Source organism: Sorex fumeus, unplaced genomic scaffold, assembly GCF_029834395.1.
Source record: "Sorex fumeus unplaced genomic scaffold, SorFum_2.1 ptg000098l, whole genome shotgun sequence".
Lineage (NCBI taxonomy): Eukaryota > Metazoa > Chordata > Mammalia > Eulipotyphla > Soricidae > Sorex > Sorex fumeus.
Window position 1 is genome coordinate 57,879,445 of NW_026606155.1, and position 22,352 is coordinate 57,901,796.

At 40.7% G+C, this 22,352-nt stretch overlaps 1 protein-coding gene across 2 annotated transcripts in view; it reads left to right on the forward strand.

The window, feature by feature from the left end:
• The first annotated feature begins 17,608 nt into the window (after positions 1-17,608).
• The window catches only part of SLC25A21 (solute carrier family 25 member 21), a 557,492-nt gene continuing 552,748 nt past the window's right edge, over positions 17,609-22,352 (forward strand). The window contains exon 1 of one of the 2 annotated variants that reach the window (XM_056134156.1): positions 17,609-17,872. In XM_056134156.1, coding sequence (XP_055990131.1) covers positions 17,803-17,872 — 70 coding nt within the window. In that variant the 5' untranslated portion in view covers positions 17,609-17,802. Of the gene's footprint in view, positions 17,873-19,582; positions 19,708-22,352 lie in introns of those variants that run through there. The other variant, XM_056134157.1, reaches the window with a different exon arrangement.

Genomic DNA, 22,352 nt, shown 5'->3' on the forward strand with positions numbered 1-22,352 from the left:
CCTGAGTGCAGTGCCAGGAGTCAGCCCTGAGGACCACCAGGTGTACCCAAAAACAAGAACAAAAACAAAAAAGTGTGGTAAGGAAATGTCTTTTAGAGAGAGAGAAGTCACAATTAATGAGGAAAGATGTGAAGGCACTGCGAATTGAGAAGGATTGAGGTTTTTGTTTTGTGGCTCAGGGTAAACCATAAGAGGTGTTGGGGATTGAACCCAGGTCAGCCGCGTGCAAGGCAAGCCCCTACCGTCTGTACTATCATTCTGGTGCAGGTAGCATGTTTTAATAAAAACGCACAATGATCAGATTTGGGCTAGCAAGAACGTTTGGGAGCAGGAGAGGTCATAACTTTGGGGGAGATTAGAAGTTGCATACAGTAGGATTAAAAAGTAGAGTTTTAATGATTCTTGAAGGTAAGGAATGATATGAGTGTTAGAGAACCTTGAGTAAGAGATTCTCATTTAGAGTTCAATTAGACGTATAAGTATGTAGAAGATAAACATAGCAATTAAAGTGAATGGACAAGAGACTGTCTATAGATGAGTGACAGAAGAAAGCAGACTAGAATAACAGGATTTAAGGTCAGGTATAAAAGGATGAACCTTTGAAAGAGAATGATGTACAGTCAGGTAAAAGAAGTAGGAAAAACAGTTACATGAGCTTTGGACATCGAAGAAAGAGTAGTTAACGTTAGCATTCTGACAATTAGTCAAGCAAGGTAAGATCATAAAGATCTGTAGATAGAAAATAATGACCTAGCAGTCACACCCATGAACTGCCTCTGGTGCCATATAATTTCATTAACAGCCATGACCAGGAGACTCACAAATAAATCTCAGAAGAGAGCAACAAGCTACAGAGATGCCTCTGAACCCCAAAGTCATCAACCAGTTAAAAAGTTAACCCCAGGTGTTTCACTCTAGGAATTTTAGAATTCCTGGAGCACACATCCACAAATGCAGCCGCATGATGTTTTATACTCTACACCACTGATGTACCAAGACTAGCACACCACATTTGATGGGGTGTAAATAGAAGACAACCGATCTCAATACAAAAAAATATTAGTATGCAAGGCTCAACCTGTAACAACATGTTAGTAATCTCTTATGCAAAGGCTTAATGGCTCCAGGGTGAGATACAACAATCTTCACGCACTTTCCTCTAAGGAAACATTTTTGGATCATTTTTAGTAGATTTTTCATAATAAGCAATACAAAACAAATTCAGACCTGCTTTGGGGGTAAGCTTGTGTGGTGGGAAAATTCATAACAATTGCAATGGGAAGGTGTAATGGTGGTAGGACAGGGGTTGGAATATTGAATGTAATAAATTATTGTGAACTTTATAAAAATAAAATAAAATTTTAAAAAGATTGACAGCAAAAACAAAATAAAAGCATTTCTAAATTTAAAAAAATAATAAAGAATGAAGGTTTGGGGGGTATGGTAACACCAGCAGGTGAGTCTGTACCTGTGAGGTGAGTGCATCAGCAGCCTGATAGTGCCTTCAGACTTCTAGATACTCCAAAATTGCTGTTGTGCCTTTGACCAGACCCCAAAAACATGGGGCAAAGTTTAGCAAGAAAGTAAACGGCCAAAAGTTAGGTATGCGGGAGACACACCCACAAACCACCTCCAGCTCAGCTATATAATTGGAAGCATGGCCTCTTTTCTTGCTTATTGAGCTGCTTAATGGCCATGATCCCAGAGACTCCGAAACAAATCTCGGAACCCAACGTATTTTGGCAAAAATGAGTCCGGACCCCGCAGAAGGTTACTGTTGCCAGGCCACCCCAGGGGGGAAGGGTGCTGTCCCTCCACCTGCTCCCCCTTGGAGGTTCAGTGGCCGCCATCCTCCAGAGGTCATTGGACAGTCAAATTTGGGCCTGCAGTGATGAGACGTGCTCACGGGATGGGGTGGAGCCGGCCCTTTCCTCCCTGTCCCAACGAGACCCTGAGTCATCACCCACTAATGGCCTCTTTGGCTCCTGATCAAGCCACTTAATGGCCATGATCCCAGAGACTCAGAAACAAATCTCAGAACCCAGCAGCTTTTGGCAGAAATGCGTCTGGACCCCACAGTAGGGTACTTTCACCGGGCCACCCCAGGGGGAAAAGGGTCCCTTCGCCTGCTCCCCCTTGGAGGTTCAGTGGCCGCCATTCTCCAGAGGTCATTGGACAGTCAGGTTTGGATCCTCAGTGACCAGACACGCAGGGCCTCATGGGATGGGGGTGGAGCCGGTCCTTCCCTCCCCGTCCCAACAAGACCCCAAGTCGCTGCCCACAAATGGCCTCTCTGGCTCCTGATCAAGCTGCTTAACGGTCATGATCCCAGAGACTCAGGAACAAATCTTGGAACACAGCAGGTTTTGGCAGAAATCCCTCCAGATTGAATTGTTAAAACTTCAGAATTTTAAAATCGCGCAGCCACTACAGCAGCCATGCAACATCATATGTTATTCATAACCAGCAATAGAAAACAAATTGTCTACTGTTGCCTTTTCGGCAGATCTGAGTGTTCGGGTAAAATGCCAAATAATAATGGTGGGTCTGGTGTCAAAATATTGAATGTAATCAAAGTAGAGAGAGAGTAATGTGGAAATCATCTGCCCCACAGGTAGGGGGAGGGTGTGGGATGGAAGTATACTGGGGTTTTGGGGGGTGGAGAATGGGCACTGGTGAAGGTATGGGTGTTTCATTATATGACTGAGACTTAAACCTGAAAGCTTTGTAACTGCTCTCACGGTGATTCAATAAATAAAATTATAAATTTTTTTTAAAAAGTAAGGTGGAGTTCATGCCCAATTCAATCAGCCTAATCAGTGGCTGAATAAATAGCAGTACTGCGTTTTAAAAAAAAAAAAAATGAAGGTTTGGTGTGTCTGAACAAAAATAAAAAAGGTTAGTAAAGGCAAAATCAGAACTGGAATCCAGATGGATTGTATTTCTATTTTCCACTGTATTATACTAATTTTCATATTTTTAAATCCATATTTGATATTAATTAGTGTATTAGGAGGAGCCAAGGAATCGACAACCCTAGAATAGAGTAATTGAAATTTTTCCAGTCTGATGAGCAAAGAAAAAAAATAATGAAGAAAAACAAGCATTGCAAAGGGTTACCATGAAACATATCAACATAATCATCCTGGATGCCTCTGAAGGTGAAGAATTATAGAGAGGTATAAAGGTATAGTTGAATAAATTATAATCAGAAACTTACCAAATTGAGACACAAACCTTATACATGGAATTCTGTCGCCCTCTTACAAGTTTACATGTCCTACCTTTAAAGAGGTAATTAAGTTTAAATGTGGTCATAATACTTGAAGAACATCTTACAAAGAAGAGAAAGAGACAAGGTCTTCCCTCCTTTGCCACTGCACACAAGTGAAAACACAGGTAAAAGGTACTCCTTTCCAAGCCAATGAGAGTTTCCACCAGAAACCAGCATTCTCTTCTGCTTTTTGGTGGTTTGCTGGAAATCTTTGAAATGTCCTTGACTATAAATGCATTACTCCACTTGATATTCTTTGTGTCTCTTTATATAGTTTTCCCTCTGAGCATGTCTGCTTCTGTACACAACTTTATCCTTTCCATAACAGTATATTCATATGGGGTTAAGGTCGACATAAGACCTTATTTCAATGAGATTACTTCTGTAAAGAACCCAATTTCCAAATAAGTTCATATTAGGAATTAATAGGTCATACTAGGAGGTACTGGGAGTAGGGAAATATTCTTTGGAGTATATTTTCTAGCCATATCATCTAGGAGAGCATGAAAACGACACAACAGAACTTACGTGGTTTAGAAAATGAGTGCCTAGAGAAAAATTCATAAATGTAAATGACTATATTGAAAAATAATATATTTCGATTTAATGACAACATGATTCCTAAGGAACTAAAAATGAGGAACAAACAAAACCAAGTCAGAAGTAAGAAGGACAAAAGAATTATAACAGGGATGAGTGAAGATAGAAAGACTACAAACACAAAACTAAGGTCCAAAGCAATAGTACAGAGGGTAGGGCATTTGCCTCACATGTGGCAGATCCAGGTTTGATTCCTGGCATCCCATATAGTCACCTGAGCAACGCTAGGAGTGATTCCTGAGTGCAGAATCAGGGGTAACCCCTGAGCATCACCAAGTGTGACTCCCCCCCCAAAAAAAGACCAACTAAAAGTAATTCTTTGAAAATATTTAAATTCTTAAACATTTGATCATATTAAGGAAAAATGGGAGAATATAGCACTGTAGCACTGTAACACTGTCCTCCCATTGTTCATCGATTTGCTCGAGGGGGCACCAGTAATGTCTGCATTGTGAGACTTGTTGTTACTGTTTATTGGTATATCAAATATGTCACGGGGAGCTTGCCAGGCTCTGCCATACAGGTGGGATACTGTCAGTAGCTTGCCGGGCTCTCCAAGAGAGACGGAGGAATCGAACAAGGGTTGGCCGCATGTAATAGCACAGCAGGCAGGGTGTTTGCCTTGCACACGGGTTGGGAGAAGATAAAGATAGGTAAACAAAATGGAAGTGGGGTCATTACTATCTATCTTGGAGAAATGGAAAGAATTTAAATATCATGAACCAAAAATTTCATAATTTAATAGGTAAACTTAGAAATATAAACATTACCAAAACTGATTCTGGAATAAATTAAAAGCTTTAATATTCCTTTAATGAGATTGAATCAATCATTTAAAACATTCTAATAAAAACATCCAAAAATAGATGCTTTCAGTGAATTCTACCAAACATTACTAGAATAATGTCAGTTCTACTCAATTACTTCTAAAGCAAAAAAGGAAGGATTCATTCCTAATACATTCTTAGAGACTAGCAATTGTTTGATACTCAAACTACATCTATAAAAATCAAAAGAAAATTACCATTTGGTAAGGATTATAAACTGTGTGTAAATAAGACATATCACAGAAACATAAAGATGACTCAACATGAGATGCAATTCACTGAATATACCATACATATAAAGAAAAAAGACATAATTATCTCAATAGATGTTAGAAGATGTGTGCAGGGAGAGGTTGGGGCTATTCCTGGCTCTTGCTCAGAAGTGATCCTTGGCAATGGTCGGGGACCAAATATGATGCTGGTATTTGAACCAGAGTCATGACAATCAAGCCACATGCAAGGCAAGTGACTAACTTCCTAAATTATCATCCATTCTCTTTTTATAATGAGACATTTAGCAAAATAGAAACAAGGAAGGTGAGAAGAGAACTTCCTTCTTTTTTTTTTCCCCTTTATTTTTTTTTTTTTTTTAAAGTTGTAGATTTACAATTTTTTGTGCTTTGGTTTCAATTATACAATGATCAGATACCCATCCCTCCACCAGTGCCCATTTTCCACCACCATGGATAATATCCCTCCCACCCCCATCCCCCCATCCCCCCTGTCTCTGTGGCAGGGCAATCCCCTGTGTTCTCTCTCTCCTTTTGGGTGTTGTGGTCTGCAAAAGAGGCATTGAGTGGCAAACATGGAGAACTTCCTTCTTAACATGACAAAGGACATTTATAAAAAATAAACAGGTAACATCATATTCACTTGTAAGCTGAAATATTTTCCCCTAGGGTTGGGACCAAGGCAAGAATGCCTGCTTTTTATTATTCAGTATTGTTATTCAGAATTGTCGTGGAAGTCCTAGAGCACAGCTAGGTGTGGCCATAGTCACTGAGCACAGCTCTTTGTGGCTCAAGCCTCCCTTTGAAAGAACTATGAACATACATAGGCATTTTTCCAAAGAATATTTACAGATGTCCACAAGCACATGAAAAGATGTCACAAGTTCATTGGTTTTTTGGGAAACGCAAATCAAAATCATAATGCTATACAACTCCATAGGAGGCACATCATTGTAAAGACTAGGATGAATATAGTTTTATAAAAAATAGAAAGTGAGATTTGGGAGGAATGTGGAAGAGTGTAAAGACCACACATTACTATAGAAATGTAAAATATTGTGGAAAACAGTTGTTAGTTCCTGAAATTAAAGGCAGATTTATTACCTAGCAATTCCACACTTATTTACATACCCAAGAGAAATGAAAATATATGTACACATAGAAATCTGCACACAAATGCTTATAGCAACCTTATTCATAATATTTTGTAAGTGGAAGTAGCACAAATGTACATCAATAGATTAATATATGGGTAAAAAATAGTAGAAAGTACAATGGAATATTAGACAAAAAAAGAATAAATTCCTGAGGCATTCTTCTATTTCCATGAACTTTGTAAACATGCTAACATAGAAGACAGAAACAAAAGGTTATATGTTGTAATATTTTTCGTATAAAATAAGGGCAAATCCAGAGAAAAAAGCATATGAATGATTAAAGTTTGGGTGTTTTTCTGAGGATGACTCTGATTCATTTACTGAATACTAAGTTCCTATTTTGTGATCCATTCACTGAACCAATATTCAGTGCTTACTAACTTTCTACTATTTAGTGCAATGGTGCATTTTTTTCCAGTCACTTTTGCATGGATTTTTACATTAGAAGAAGGGCAAAGACTATGAATATGTAAATAAATATAGAATATGCCTAGGTGATGAAAATTGTAATACAGAAAAACTAATCTGGGCCAGAGGTTGGAATGGGGGTTAAAGTGCTTGCTTGGCATGCAGCCAACCTGAAATTGATTTCCATTACCCCATAATGGTTCTCTGGCCTGGTCAGGAGTGATCCCTGAGCACAAAGTCTGGAGTAAACTCTGAGCACACCTGGTTGTGCCTATGATGCCCTGCCTTCCCTCACCCCTCTCCCCAAACAAAACAACAAGTAAATAAATAAAAATCAGGTTGGAGTGAAACAGCTATGCGTAAGTACAACTTTAGGAAGGTAAAATTTTACCTCTTCAGGAAATTTTTGTAGAGATGTCTGAATGAAGTGAAAAGACAAGTCATGGGACTGTCTATAAAAGAACAGAGAACAGAGAAAAGCAAATGCAAAGATAGGAGAATGTTTGGGACATGTTCAAGGACATCAAGTGTGATAAAGAAGGGTGGAAGAGAAGAATTGGAAAATGTGTTGTAGAGATAGCCAGAAGCTGAAATATATATGATTTTGGTGGCTGTGGCTAGGATTTTGGAATCCATTCTGAGTGACAGGTGCCAAAGATGTCTAAGAATATAACCTAAAATGTTCTTTAAATTGATCACTATGGTAATTTGTATTTAATTCCGTTTATGGAAAAATATCTCAACCCTTAGGCCAGGATGTAGCTCAACAGTTGAACACTTGCCTTACAGGTCCTGGGCTCCAACCCCAAAACTACCACCATTACTAGTAACAACAACAAAATATCCGAGACATCAATACCTGGATTATCACATCTGAAGTCACGATCAATTTCTTCACACCTCATTCTCATAGCTAGATGAGGAATTGATTAAACTGTCTTTCAGGACTGTCACTGTGACTATAAAGGCAGAGTTCACTACTATATTAGCTCTTTTTCTTAATAAAATTTTCTTAATAAAATAAATTAAATTTTTTAAGAAAATTTATCAATAAATTTTATAATATTCATTCAATTTATTAAATTTAATTATGAAAACTGGATGAGAATGCTATTTGGGTATCCCAAAGAGGAATCAAAGGAGCTATGCTTAGAATATCACAATTGTTTTTATTTATTTATTAATTTTTTATTAGTGAATCACTGTGAGGTACAGTTACAAACTTACAAACTTGTATTTCAGTCACACAATAATCATTTACCTATTTCTCCACCAGTGCCCATTCTCCTCCACCAATGTTCCCAATATCCTTCCCACCACCCCCACCACATTCCCACCCCCCTCCCACCTCTGTGGCAGGGCATTCCCTTTTGTTCTCTCTCCTTTTGGATGTTGTAGTTTTCAATAGAAGTATTGAGTGGCCATCATGTTTGGTCTATAGTCTACTTTCAGCACGCTTCTTTCAACCCGAATGGGTCCTCCCAACATCCTTTATTTGGTGTTCCCGTCTCTGTTTGAGCTGCCTTTTCCACCAGCATGTGAGGCCAGGTTCCAATCTGTGGAGCAGACCTCCTGGTCCTTATCTCTACTACCCCTGGGAGTTAATCTCCCATTCTGTTACTTCATATTCCACAGATGAGTGCAATCTTTCTATGCCTGTTCCTCTCTTTCTGACTCATTTCACTTAACATGATACTTTCCATATAGATCCACTTGCATGCAAATTTCATGACTTTATATATTTTTAACAGCTGCATAGTATTCCATTGTGTAGTTGTACCAAAGTTTCTTTACTCAGTCATCTGTTCTCAGGCACTTGGGTTTTTTCCAGATTTTGGCTATTGTAAACAGTGCAGCAATGAACATACAAGTGCAGATGCCATCTCAACTATACTTTTTTTGCCTCTCCGGTATATATTTCCAGGAGTGGTATTGCTGAGTCAAATGGGAGCTCAATTTCTAATGTTTTTGAGAATCGGGAATATCACATTTCACTCAAGTGAAAGAAGGAATCCGGAGTTTTGACTTCCGTCGATAATCAAGAATCAGGGACACTGTCTCGTTTGCTAAGGCATCAAAAATCAGATGGGCTAGACACGTAATGTGATTTAGAGATGACCACTGGACTAGAGCTGTTACCAACTGGATTCCACGGGATGTCAAAAGGACACAAAGCCGCCCACCTACGAGACGGTCAGACTTCTTCGTCAAAATCCTGAACAAACCGTTTGAGGCTCTTCATGTTCCTGGAGCGAACAAAGCCATTGGACTACACTAGCATGTGACAGGGACGAATGAAGACCTTACTGGCTCCTGTTTGAGAAAATCGAAGCTCAACGGGATGACAAAGGATACAAGTGATACAATTAATTAATTAATTAAAATAAAAATTTCTTAATAAAATAAAACTCCCCCTACACGGGACATTTGGAAATATCTAGAGACATATTTCATCTAGAGACATATTTGATCATGACCACTGAGGGAAGAGTTACTTCTAGCATCTATTGGGAGCATTGGGAAGGATTACAGCTAAATAGCCTGGCATAGAACAGTTGCCTGGCCCAAAACTTCAAAAACAGCTCCTCTGTTGGGAACCTGACTTAATGAGCAGAAAGTGGAAACATTTTACACTAGGGGTAAGAAATGTCTGGCCACGGGCCATTTAAAATTATGTGGTCTACTTCTGGTATGTGGCAGGGCCGATATATCTGCTTCTTGCTGATGGCCTCTGGTCTTTCCGCTAATGTAGTATGGCTATTGACTGCTATCATAAACATCAAAATGACCCTTGTCAGAAAAAAGTTTCCCCATCCCTGTTTAGCAAAGACACAATTTATGGTATTGAAGATAGCATTTATTTTCAAGGTTCAGTAATATTAAGTTTCTGGTACAACTTATCACAAAAACTCAAGTTAAAAGTAGCACTGTAGCACTGCCCTCCCACTGTTTTATCTATTTGCTCTAGAGGGCACCAGTAACAACTCCATTGTGAGACTTGTTACTGTTTTTGGTATACCGAATACGTCATGGATAGCTTGCCAGGCTTTGCCGTGCGGGAGGCATACTCTTGGAAGCTCACAGGGCTCTCTGAGAGGGACAGAGGAAAGGAACCAGGGTTGGCCGCGTGCAAGGCAAATGCTCTACTCACGTTAAAAGCAGGATATTAAAAATAGCATAGCCAGTGATTCAGAAAGAGATCTCCTAAGTTACTCATTCTTTCAAATAATACCTCTGTCATATATTAAGTGCTGAGTTTCCCTCCCTACCCGGAGCAGAGCCCCGGCAGCTTAAGACCTTTGGGACCCAGCCACAGCCATGCTAAAACCATACTCCACACGCTCAGGTGAGCCTCACGCATGAAGGAACTGGCAGAGGAATCCAGATGTACAGGACCCAGGACTGAGATCTCCAAGCCTGCTCGGATCAGGACTGGGCCTCCTTCACACAGATCCCCCATCTTCCAGTAGCTAGGCAGTTACACCAACTGCCCTGTAATCCCACCAATGGCCAAGACTCAGAGACTATAAAACCAAGCTCCTGGAAGCGACATCTTATTGTTGCCTCTGAGTTTTCACTCTCAAAGAACTCAGCAGGCTACTGAAAGTATCCTGCCCGCATATATGCCTGACTGGGAACACCTTTAAAGGTGATTAGAGGTTGCCCCCCAAAACTTCATCCCTCTCAGAGAGCCTGGCAAGCTACTGAGAGTATCCCGTTCACACAGCAGAGCCTGGCAAGCTACCAGTGGTGTACTTGATATGCCAAAAACAGTAACAATGATGGTCCTCATTCCCCTGACCCTGAAAGAGCCCCTAGTATGCCATCGGGCTACACTAGCACGTGACAGGGACGGACGGAGACTTTACTGGGGCCCACTTGAGCAAATCGATGAACGGGATGACAGTGATACAGTGATATTAAGTGCTACTTCAGGCAAGTTATTTAACTTCTGTGCCAGAATTTCTTAATTTCATTTAAGATCAAAATATGATTTTTGTCACGGGGATATTGTGAATGAGAGAATTAGTCAAAAACACTTTAGTGCTTGTTATAAGATGTACATTTTAGTGGAAGTTGTAATGGAAATTTATTAGGGTGAAAATGACTGGAATTATAGGTTACTCTTCACTCTTCTAGAACTTCCCTGACTGCCCCTGCCATTATTTTTTTCTTTCTAATTTGTTCCAAATCAACACATCAGATATTCATATATCACCTACCAACTTTTAAAATTGGATCTGAAATTAGGTCTAAGTGAAGGTCTGCAAAGGAAGGACACGCATGAAAGTGCATGAATTTCTACATGTCTAATACTTTAGAGCCTTTTAAACTTTCTAGTTTTGCAGTTATATCCCAAATGATTGAACTCTGTTCTATGAATGACTCAGAATTGTTCCAATAATAACATAATAAAATATTTTAAAATATATATATTTTGCATAGTTACTTTTCTCATACTGTCTAGAAGAGTTCCTTGGGATTTAGAAATGCTATTTGATGATGGGCTAATCTAAAGTACCAGAACCTATGATCTGTCTTTTTTTTTTTAATTGAATCATGGGAGAGATAGACAGTTACAAAGCTCTTCATGATCAGTGTTTCAATCACACAATGTTTAAATACCCATCCCTCCACCAGTGTACATTTCCCACCACCAATGTCCCCAGTATGTCACCCATAACCCCCCACATCCCAGCCTGTCTCTGTGGCAGTCTCTCTCTCTCTCTCTCTCTCTCTCTCTCTCTCTCTCTCTCTCTCTCTCATTGTTGTTTGCAACACTCTTACTGAGAAGCCATCATTTTTGGTCCTTTACCCACTTTCAGCACGCATCTCCCATCTGTCTTAATAATTTGGTATTAGATCTGTCTTCGTATTTCTAAGTTAAAGTCATTGCAGTGGCACCCAGTTCCAATCTCTTGCCCAATTTCCTGGTTGGGCTCCATGTATTCCAAATTTTACATATATGTTTCTGTACATAGAAAAGCTATTTGTTTACTCAAGGACAAGAATCTCAATGACTATATGTCTTTCAGTAGTTATTATTTTTAAATGTGCTATTAGGGGCTTTAGAAAGATGGTATAGTGGGTATGGTTCTTGCCTTGAACGAACCCAACTTCTGGCACAGTCAGGAGTGATCCTTGAATACTGCCAGGTGTCCACCCTCCCCTCTAAAAATTCACTTTTAGTAATATTACAATGAGTACTCTGGGGTTATATTGAATATTGTTTAAACCCTTATGAAGATAAAGTTTATCTTCAAGGAATATAAATTATTTCAAATTTAAGCAAATATTGTTATTTTACAATGCAACTCTTCATTTTCAAGATTTTTTCCCAAACTCTCACAGACACTACTGATTTCCCAATATTTCCCTTTCATAATATAATTTTAATTTAGTTTTGTTTTGTCTTTTTTTGCTGAATATATATTGTAACCCAGCAAGACTACCTTCTTCAACCTTCACTTATTCTTACCTTTCTCCTTTTCTTCCTTAGGCCCCTATTTGTTACTTACAATTGGGTTTTATATGAAGGAGAAAATTAATCTTTATATTTTTAAGGTGACTGTTGAACAATAGTTGACCTAGTGGCTACAAAATTTTATTTCAAAATGACAATGTAAAACAGTCAGATTTTAGTTTCTGATATTTCAGCCATTTTCAAACTGATAGATAAATCAATAATTAAGCAATTGGAAACCAAGTTCAGCTACACAAACAATGTTTTAAAACTGTAAGTGTAATACATAAGCAATTTGATTCTATTTTCAGGATATTATAGTGTCTGATAAAATATTAATGAAAAATAAATAAGGTGTTGAATTGGGTCTAAGGTGTCAGAAATGATAAGTCACATAAATTTTACCTTTCCTTCCAGTGTCAAATCTTCCTGTAAATACTGGTCAGAGGCCAACATGGGTGCAGAGAAAAGGTCTGTCCCTTGATTTGATTAGGGCTAGCACAGTGGGAACTTGCCGAAACAGACTCACTAGCAACTCCCGAATTTCACATTGTTCTTACACACAGATCCTATCTCCTCACCTATTCTAGAGGTGTAAGACTATCAGAATGTTTGGAAGGATGTCTGGGAGAGACTTCTCACTGTATCCACAGGTCCTAGAGAGAACACAAAATTGCTGCTGCCTCCTCAGGATTAACGAATCAAAGAGTAAGGTACTCTTGAATGTAGGATAACATTGGTTTGTCCTTTCTGCCTTGCCACAGGGAGTTTAGGTTTACTGGGTTACTCCCATCACAGTACTCCCATTCCTCTGTATTTACTTGTAACTTCTTTCTTTGTGCTCTGTTTCCCCAACTGGTGAATCACCCAAACAGACTCTGTTAACTTGTAAATATTGCTTTTCTCTTCTCCTTAAGTCCTTTGCATAGTTAATTCAGAGCAATGTCCTTTTTGTATGGACACAGGAAGACAATTAATGCTATGCTTTTGTAACTTGGGAGTTAATTGACTTCAAATAATATGCACTCTGGGGCATCTGTTCTCATGACTTAAGCCTCAGTTGCTCTTACTTCCTAGAATCCCAAAAGCAGGGTTTTGGGTGGACTGGATGGACTCAGGGCAAGCTGTGAGCTATACTGGCATCAAAATGGGCCAGGCCAAAGTGCCTTAATGCTTAACTATAAGTTAAGAGCATGGTCAAGGACAAATTCTGTAATGATCCAAAAAGTAACAACTGAATTAGGACCCTGCTATGGTGAGAAAAGATTAATCTGGACTGAGCACTGTAGTCTGAAATCTATAGTGAGATGTCCCCAGGAGAGTCACCCTACAAGCTTAATGTATCTCTTTCGGTGTCCATACAAAATAACTAATATTAAGAAGTAGAATTAAAATGTTAATTAATTTATTTTACTAAGGAGAGGAGAAACCCCCCTAAGTGGTATTTTGCCCTTGAGCCTGATAGGAGAAGGGCTTTTGATATGTTGATTGTGCTACTGGACAGGGTGCATAGTCTACCCTCAATGCAGAGAGTGTGTGAGAGACTAGAGAGAGACCAGGGAAGCAAGATGGAGCATGGAGAGAGTAGCAAGGAGGACAGAGGGAGAAGAATGTAGGGGGGAAATGCAGAAGCAGGTGCATGGAGAGATGAGAGACACAGCTGTGAGAGGGAGTGCGGAGAGATGAACAGGAGAGACAGGAGAAGACCGGAATGAGAGGCAGTGTGAGATCAGAATGGGGAGCTTAGTGGGATTGGAACAGGCGCGTGGGGAGAATGGAATAAATGGCAACTGATCACCAACCAGCCTGGCCCTCATTTCCTCCTTCGTCCACCCATGGCATTGGCCATCCAGGGTGGGGAAGTGGCCTGAGACCACTGGACGCAGGTGGAGAGAGAGAGCCGCAGGGTTTCCTAGTCTCCTCAGAGATTAGACACTTGGATATAATGGGTGAGATTAAAAGTCTGTGTTTATGGCTGGAGAGATGGCAGGGGGTTAAAGTGCTTTCCTTTCTCTAGGCAGATCCCCGTTTGATCCTGGGTACTATGTTTGGTCCTATAGCGTAGCTAGGAGTAATTCCTGAGCACAGAGCAAGGAGTAAACCATGAGTACAGTAGGGTGTGGACTAAAACCAACCAACCAAACAAAGGCTGTAATTTAAAACTTTACTTGAAAAAAAAATCTTTTCCTGAAATGATTACTATATTTTCTAAAATAATCTAGGGAATGCATAAATTTACTATACTACAAGATTGTTTTATCTTCTACATTAGATAATATATAGGGATTTTAAATATTACTTTGTCAGTCCCAGTAAAAGCACTTATATTTATTAATCCCTTAAATGTGGAATTTGGTTCGGTTTATGTTTTGTTTAATAGTTGTAATTAATTTTTAACTTAAAATTTCTCTAAATAAAATATTAATTTGGGAGGATAAATTACATTACACCGCGCCAGGGGGCCAGTTGGTGGGTGTGACCCCCGCCTACTAGAATTTGGAGGATCTGGGTGGAGGATGCTCGGCCCCAATCCGAGTGGGCTTGGAGATCTCGGCCCTGGAACCCGCGTGGCTTTGTCCCTCTGCCAGTACCTTCATGTGTGCGGAGAGTGGTCTCAGCATGGTGGTGGCTGGTCCTGGAGGTCTTCGGCTGCCAGAGCCCTGGTCGGGGCAGGGAGGAAAGCTCAACCCGCTCCCCTCCAAGGGGCCCCGGCGAGGACAGCCAGGCACGGGGGCAGGAGATTGCACTGTTCTCTTCCGGGAGCTGGTTTTTTATAGTCTCTGAGTCTTGGCTATTGTAATCCCATCAACGGCCAAGACTCAGAAACTATAAAAACCAGCTCCTGGAACCGCGTGGCCACAAATGAGGCCGCACGACATCTTATTGTGACATCTTATTATCTCATTCCTACTTTGGACAAACTGGCAGGCTACTGAATGTAGCCTGCCCACACGGCAGAGTCTGGCAAACTCCCTGTGGCGTACCCAATATGCTAAATACTAGTAACAATGATGGGTCTCATTCTCCTAAAGAGCCTTGAATATAATCTCAGGGCTAGGATGAAAGAGACATTACTGGGGCCTGCTCGAGGCAATCGATGAATAATAGGATGATTTGTGATTTTTGTGAAATTACATTACGTTTCCATGTAGCAGAATGTAGGGTTAGTTTTATTTATTTTATCTTCCATTCCTTTTGTTGTTATGATGACTGCAGTCTATAGATGATGCTTGCTTGTAGTGCTGGCACACAGCCATAGTACTTGCTGGGGGAGGGCATGTACTTTAGTTATTCTTTAGTTATGGTACACGCACACACTCTCTCTCTCTCTCTCTCTCACACACACACACACACACGCACACACAAACACACACATACACACACATACCCCTTGATTGTGGTATATCTTTTCCCTAACAAAATCCAGCACCATCCCCATGATCAGGATTGTCCCTTGGGCAAAACAGCTTAGGTTTTAGAATACAAATAGTTCAGCAAACACATACCTGGGAAGGGAAAGAAAAAAATTACATGGCAAGCAAAAATGTGCCCAAGAAAGGATCTTCTAAAACAATTTAGAGTCTTGAAGATATAGTGTGCAACATAGGCAAAAGTAGAATAGAAAACTGTTAGGACTTTATACTTCAAGGGTGCCTGCAGATTGGCTATGTGAAATATATGACTCTCTGGTCTATTTTAATGTGCTTACTAACTGTTCATAATGTCTGTCAATGTAAACAATAACTCATGTGTTGGGAACCAGACTGAGGGAGTAATATTGTATGAATAAATGGTCAGCAAGTACACCCACTTATAGCTGACCAGGCAATGCCAAAGCTTGGACGTTTTATATGTGTCTATCTCCCGATTTGTTTCTGACTCATTCTCTGGACCCCCTCTGCTGGATGGAGATTAAAGGCACCAATCTGATTGACTGGCTTTAGGCAGTGGTGCTTGGCTGGGAGAGGTCACACCCTTAGCTATAGGGCTGGTGCTTCCTTTGGTTCTTGTGGTCTCTGGGGTCTCAGATAGTAGAGCATGGACTGAACTCAGGGCATATTGATTGAGCTTGACATCAAAGTGAGCAACTTCACAAGTCAGATGGTGTTTTGCAACTGAGGCCAATTCAGTCTCTTTGTGTAATATTGAAGTCTATAACTCCATTGTATGAGAAGAAGGGATTCTAGAATTAAATCCTAGCTATGCTGTAACTTTTAGTGTGATCTCAGGAGACTTAGTTTTCTTACTGGAAAATAAATGTTTCTAGGAGCTTTGGAATCTGATTCTAGTGCTCAATATTATTTCTCTATATATTAATGCATAATTCTATATTGTGTCAAGATCTCATATTTAATTACTACAATATAAAACACTGCTTAAAAGTTATTAGTCTACTAAACATTTCTGCCTGTTATTTCTGGGTAAATATTTTCAAGCTTAGTCCTGTAGCACTGTCCTCCCGTTGTTCATCAATTTGCTCGAGTGGGCACCAGTAACGTCTCACAACAAATTGTGAGACTTGTTACTGTTTTTGGCATATTGAATATGTCATGGGTAGCTTGCTAGCTTTGCTGTGTGGGCGAGACACTCTCGGTAGCTTGCCGGGCTCTCCGAGAGGGGTGGAGGAATCGAACTCGGGTGGGCCATGTTGGCTGCATGCAAGGCAAACGCCCTACCCACTGTGCTATCGCTCCAGCCAAAGGCTTAGTCCTGTTCATACTTATTTTACATGTCTAGTCATGTAAGCTCCTCTAACTTCTTATGTTAGATAATTTTTCATATATTGTTATTACCAACTTAGTAGTTCAGTTTAAGAAATTAAAACAAAAATTGAAGGCAGTCATTTTATTTTTATCTGATAAATATCAGAAATATTTATCTGTGACCATATTTTATTGTTAATCCAGCTAATTTTTGCCTTCAATTTTTTAATGGTTCATACTAAATATTTATTTGGTATGAAATACTATATTTAAGATAATATGACAATAGAGGTTCCAAAGTCGTATGATAAAGTTTTGAATTACAACGTCTTGTACTGCTCCAACCTAACATTTAGAATTTATTGTTTAAAGTCGTATGTTTAAATGTTTTTGTTTTGCTGGAGTGTGTGGTGTGTGTGCGTGTGTGTGTGTATAATTTACCATGAATAATAAAATGATTTGTAGAGAGACTACACTGATAATTCCTTATTGAGGTCAGTGTTTTACAGACTTAAACGCCAGAAAGACGAATGCATTTGCCTTTCTACAAACTTTCTACAAATCATTAGTTATGCAGATACTCCCAAGTCCCAAGTTCAAGCTCTTGAGAATCACTGACCCAGATGATTTGTAGTAAATAATCTTTCTCACCTTTCAGTAAATAAAATCTCTAAGGGGTAAGGGAATGAGATCGATTGGCTTCCCCGTAAGGGCCCTTGTCCACCGTTAGCTGTCACTGCTGCAGGCCAGGCGATGTCCAGGCCTTTATTTCTCCCCCTTCACTTGTCCTTATGGGTAGTGGTTTGAGAGAAATGCACTGTGCCCCACTGCGGCGCGGGGGACAAGGGTCGTTGCGCTCCGGGCCTGGCCGCATTTACTCAACCGGGTTATCGGGAGCAGCTTGCGGCGCCCTGCAGCGAGCGGGCAGCGGCCGATAGGACAGGAGGGTGTGTGTTGGGGGGGGGGGGGGGCGCACAATCTAGACGCCCACACCCGGCGGGCAGCGCTCGGGGTCGCCCCGGAGCCAAGTGGGGCGAGAGGGCGCCACGAGCCGTCGGAGCCGAGGCCCCAGCAGGACGCCAGTCACGGGGTTGCCGCCCGCAGGGAGCGACGCGCGCGTGTCCACGAGCTCCGGGACGATGTCCACCAGACCCCACGCCGGCTTCGCGAGCGACGCGGCCCGGCAGGTCCTGGCCGGCGGCTCCGCGGGTAAGGCCGCCCCGCCGCGCCCGCGCGTCGCCGTCTTTTTCACTTCGCGTCTCCTGAATACGTTTCTCCCACGGGCTGCCCCACGGCAGAGAGGGTGGCGGTGGTGGCGCTTTCGAACCCCGTGCGCCCCGGGGAGAGCCCGGAGGTGTCCCGAGCGGGCCGCTGGCCGCCGCGGGTGCCCCCTGGTAAAGGAGTCGGGGCGCCCGCGCCCGCCGTTCGCGGGTTCCAGGGCTTCTCGGTTCCCGAGCAGAAAGGAGAAGAAGGCCTTGCCACCGGCCGTTCCACTCCAGCACAATCCTTAGGTTGAATTTTGCTAGTTCCTGTAGACTTTTCGGAACTTGGATCTTACACTAGAGTAGGGACCCCAGGACTCAGACTTGTCTTAATTACTACTGGGGTTGGGGGCATGTGTGTGTGTGGGTGGGTGGGTGCTGGGGAGGAGGGGGGTATTCGCTTTAAACAGGCATGTTAAAATCAAAGGCCTGTGTGAACTCTTATAAACACCTTTGATATTGGCTCCACATTCATTTGCGGAAAGTTTAGTGTGTGTGTGTGTGGGGGGGGGATTTAAAAATCATTTATAATTGATCTTATAAATACTATGTGTAGCTAGAGAAAGTCGCAGACCTTATGAAACTATTTGCTTAGTACTGTGGAATTATTGATAATTGATCACAGTAACAAAGTTTTATCATAGTAAAGAAGAATCATGTGTTTTTTCTACTTTTTCATAAAAGTTTTCCTAAAGCTCATTTAAAAAATAAAGATTGAGTCACCTTGAGATACATAGTTACAAAGTTATTCATGTTTGGATTTTAGTCATACAAGGTTCCAATACCCGGCCCTTCAGCAGGGAACCTTTTCTATCACCAGTGTCCCCAGTTTCCCTTCTGCCATCCCCAGCATCAAGCCTGTCAAACCTGCCTCTATGACTGGTACTTTTGTTATTTCTCTCGTCTCTCTCTCTCTCTCTCTCTCTCTCTCTCTCTCTCTCTCTCTCTCTCTCTCCCCCCTCCCTTCCTCTCCCTCCTTCTGGGAATTATAAAAACTTCATATTATATCTGACTTTGATACTTGCAAGCTAATCATGTTACACGTATTAGTTCTTAGGTCTTGGGGCAAAAAGAAATCAAGATACAAGAACAGCCGTATTTTAATAAATACAAAAAAATGCACGAGTCTCTAGTAATGAAATTCTGCTTATCAAAACTATCATCAAATCAATACTACTGTGTATTATGTTTCGATGATAAAATTGAGAAATACATTTTTACTTTCTTGAGGGAAGAATGCTATTGAATAACTTATTGGAGAAACACCAATTTCTAATGGGAATCTAATGGATAGCATTTGAGGACTGGAATTGAACTAAAGTACTGAAAGCACCTCAGGGAGTGAACTCTTGCCCTCTCTTCTCTTTATCAAATGATTAAATAATTTCCAAGAAGCTCAGGTTCTGACTGACAGTAGTGTCACAAGTATTACTGCTTCAACTGCTAGGTGCAGTTGAAACATAGATTTACCTGATTATGGAAAAACACTTTCAAATAGACTCAGAATTTTTTTTAATAAATTTTGTAACAGAAAAGTAACTTAAAATTTTAAAAGTTTTATAACTTGTAAAAGTTTTGAAAAAATGTGAAAAATAAATTTATGCTCACATCTGCAATGATACCCTGAGTGGGAGTGAGGTGGAAGGCCTGTATAACTGAACTGAGGGGAATGCATGAGAAATGGCCTTCTGGCAGTCTTCCACAAGATAACGGGAAGAAACAACTGTCTCTCTGCAGCTTGGCCCAGGTGCTTATCTTGCTGAGGCTGGGAGAAATCATCAGGTTTGCTGCCTTGACTTGCACGTGTGACCTTTGTGAGATGGGTGACAGTGTCAGTGCGCCATTCTGTAGAGTTCTTTTTCTGCGCTTGCTCATGACTTTTTTTCTGTGCTCATGACTCTCCCCCCCCCCTTTTTCACAGTTGATTTTTGTTTTCTCTTTTCAGTACACTAGGCAGAATATGGTCTCCAATGAGTTGACAAGCTCATAATTTCTGCTTTGTACACAAAACAAGAGGCTGACTTGCCTCCCTGGGTCTTGGGGCAAAAAGACCCTCTTGCTCCACTGTAGCATAAATTCTCAGATAAAGAATAAAGATAACCTAATGTTGCTCAGGAGTCTACTTCTGTAGCTAGACCTCATGTGATAGGTAGAGTGAGATGTGGAAGGAAGCTCAGGGGAGATTGTTTCTCAACGAAGCTGCAAGTATGATGAGATGGTTAATAGGTATTTGCTATTGTTTCTCAATGAAGCTGGAAGTATAGTGAGATGGTTAATAGGTATCTGCTGTACCCGATATAGTCCTTTCATTAGGGGATCATTTGCGATATTTGCATTTAAAGGACCAAAGAAATGAATGTATTTACAGGTATTTGGATAATAAAGACTGACCTTAAGTTTGCAGTTAATATATTATATTGGGATTTTATGGAGCGATAGCACAGCAGTAGGGTGTTTGCCTTGCACACAGCCAACATGGCCGACCCAAGTTCGATTCCTCCGCCCCTCTCGGAGAGCCCGGCAAGCTACCGAGAGTATCTCACCCGCATGGCAGAGCCTGGCAAGCCACCCGTGATGTATTCGATATGCCAAACACAGTAACAACAAAGTCTCCAATGGAGACGTTACTGGGCCCGCTCGAGCAAATCAACGATCAACGGGAGGGCCTTTACTTTACTTTACTTTACTTACTTTTACTATTCATTATAATATAATATAAAATAGTATATATAATATTAAAATATAATTCATTATATTATAATGGAGGGGTATTGTTATAAATGGCAACCTTGTCTTATATAATGAAGGCTGTGTGTAAGACAAGTCTATGTGTACTGGGCTGTCTGTCTGTCACCAAGCAGGCTTTAAGAAATAGTTCGAGCAGAGTGAGAGTGTTAGATGTACTGGGCTTTGGGAAGATCAGCAAGGCCCAGTAGAGGGAAAAGGCCACCAGATTAGGCCCGTGGTATTCAGAGTAGCACCTGGAATCTCACTAAAAATATAAGCACTTAGGCCTCACTTCAGATATACCATATTAAAATCTGCATTTTGGGAAGATTCCTAAGTCAATGATTGATATTTCAAAGAAGTACTTCAGTAGAAGGCCTTTGAGCGAAAAGATTCCGTAGAACAGGAACTGGATTGCAGGTGATTATGAGTGAAGTCTTCTTTATTTTTCACTGATGACTACAGCAAAAGGAATGTTTTATATATATATGTATATACATTATATATATAAAATATATAGACACAGATATACAGTATATATATATATATATACAAAATATCCGGAACATGCATATTTGTATATATATTCTCTCAAAAATTAGCATACGGATCTTCTTCTTCTTCTTCTTCTTCTTCTTCTTCTTCTTCTTCTTCTTCTTCTTCTTCTCCTTCTCCTTCTCCTTCTTCTTCTTTTTCCTCCTCCTCCTCCTCCTTCTTTTCTCTCTCTTTGTTTTTTGGTTTTGGTGCATATCTGGCTATGCTCAGAATTTACTCCTGTCTCTGTGCTCAGGGGTAAAATTCCTGGTGGTATTCATATTTAGGGGACCATATGGGGTAGTGGGTATCACCCTGCCTGCTATACTATTCAACCCCCAGACTTGTTTTTCAGTCCTCACCTACACATTCCATTTGGTTTCTGATAAATAGGTCTGCTTACTACTCTGGAATGTGGTCTGTGCTTTTCTATGTGTTCCCAATGCTTGGAATGTTTTTGTCTTATTTTGCTACATTTGAGAACCCTGCATTTTCCAAGGCCCAGCTTGAAAACCATGTTTTGGTAAATGTTTTACAAGTCCCATTTAACTTTAACATTTTGTGTAACATTTGCTGTGAATAGGGAAAAAAATTTAAATGACTAGCATTTATTGAGTAAATTCTAAATGCCAGATGCAATTCTTGATTTATATATATATTTATATATTTAAGCCTCAGTGTGTGTCCTAGCACAGAACTGTGTCCACTCAGGAGATAAAGGAAACTGTTCCCTTTTCTCAAAGACACCAATTGGATTGACAGCAGATTTAATCAAGTGCTGATGGTATGTTCTCAATTTTTCTAGGGATCCCAAGGCACCTGGGCCTCTGCATATCATGTCCCATGTTAGCCACACAGTTCCTACTATTTTCCCTAGTGACCACTGGGATCTTGCATGTGCTTCTGAAGCTCATGGGGTGGTTCTGATTTTCAAAGTAATGCAAGAGGATTTTAGGCTTTCTGGAGGACTATTCTTCCTAAATATTCAAAGAACTTTTACACCCAACTTTAGAGTGTCTTGGGTTTCTTCTTCCATCTTAGAGATGTCCCAGCTCTGGTCAGGACCTGTCAGACTTCTGTTAAGGTGAGGAAATGCCTAGGGCTTGTCCACATTGACTTCACTTCTGCATTGACATCTCAAGATTTCTTTTCCTTGTGCCTCCCAG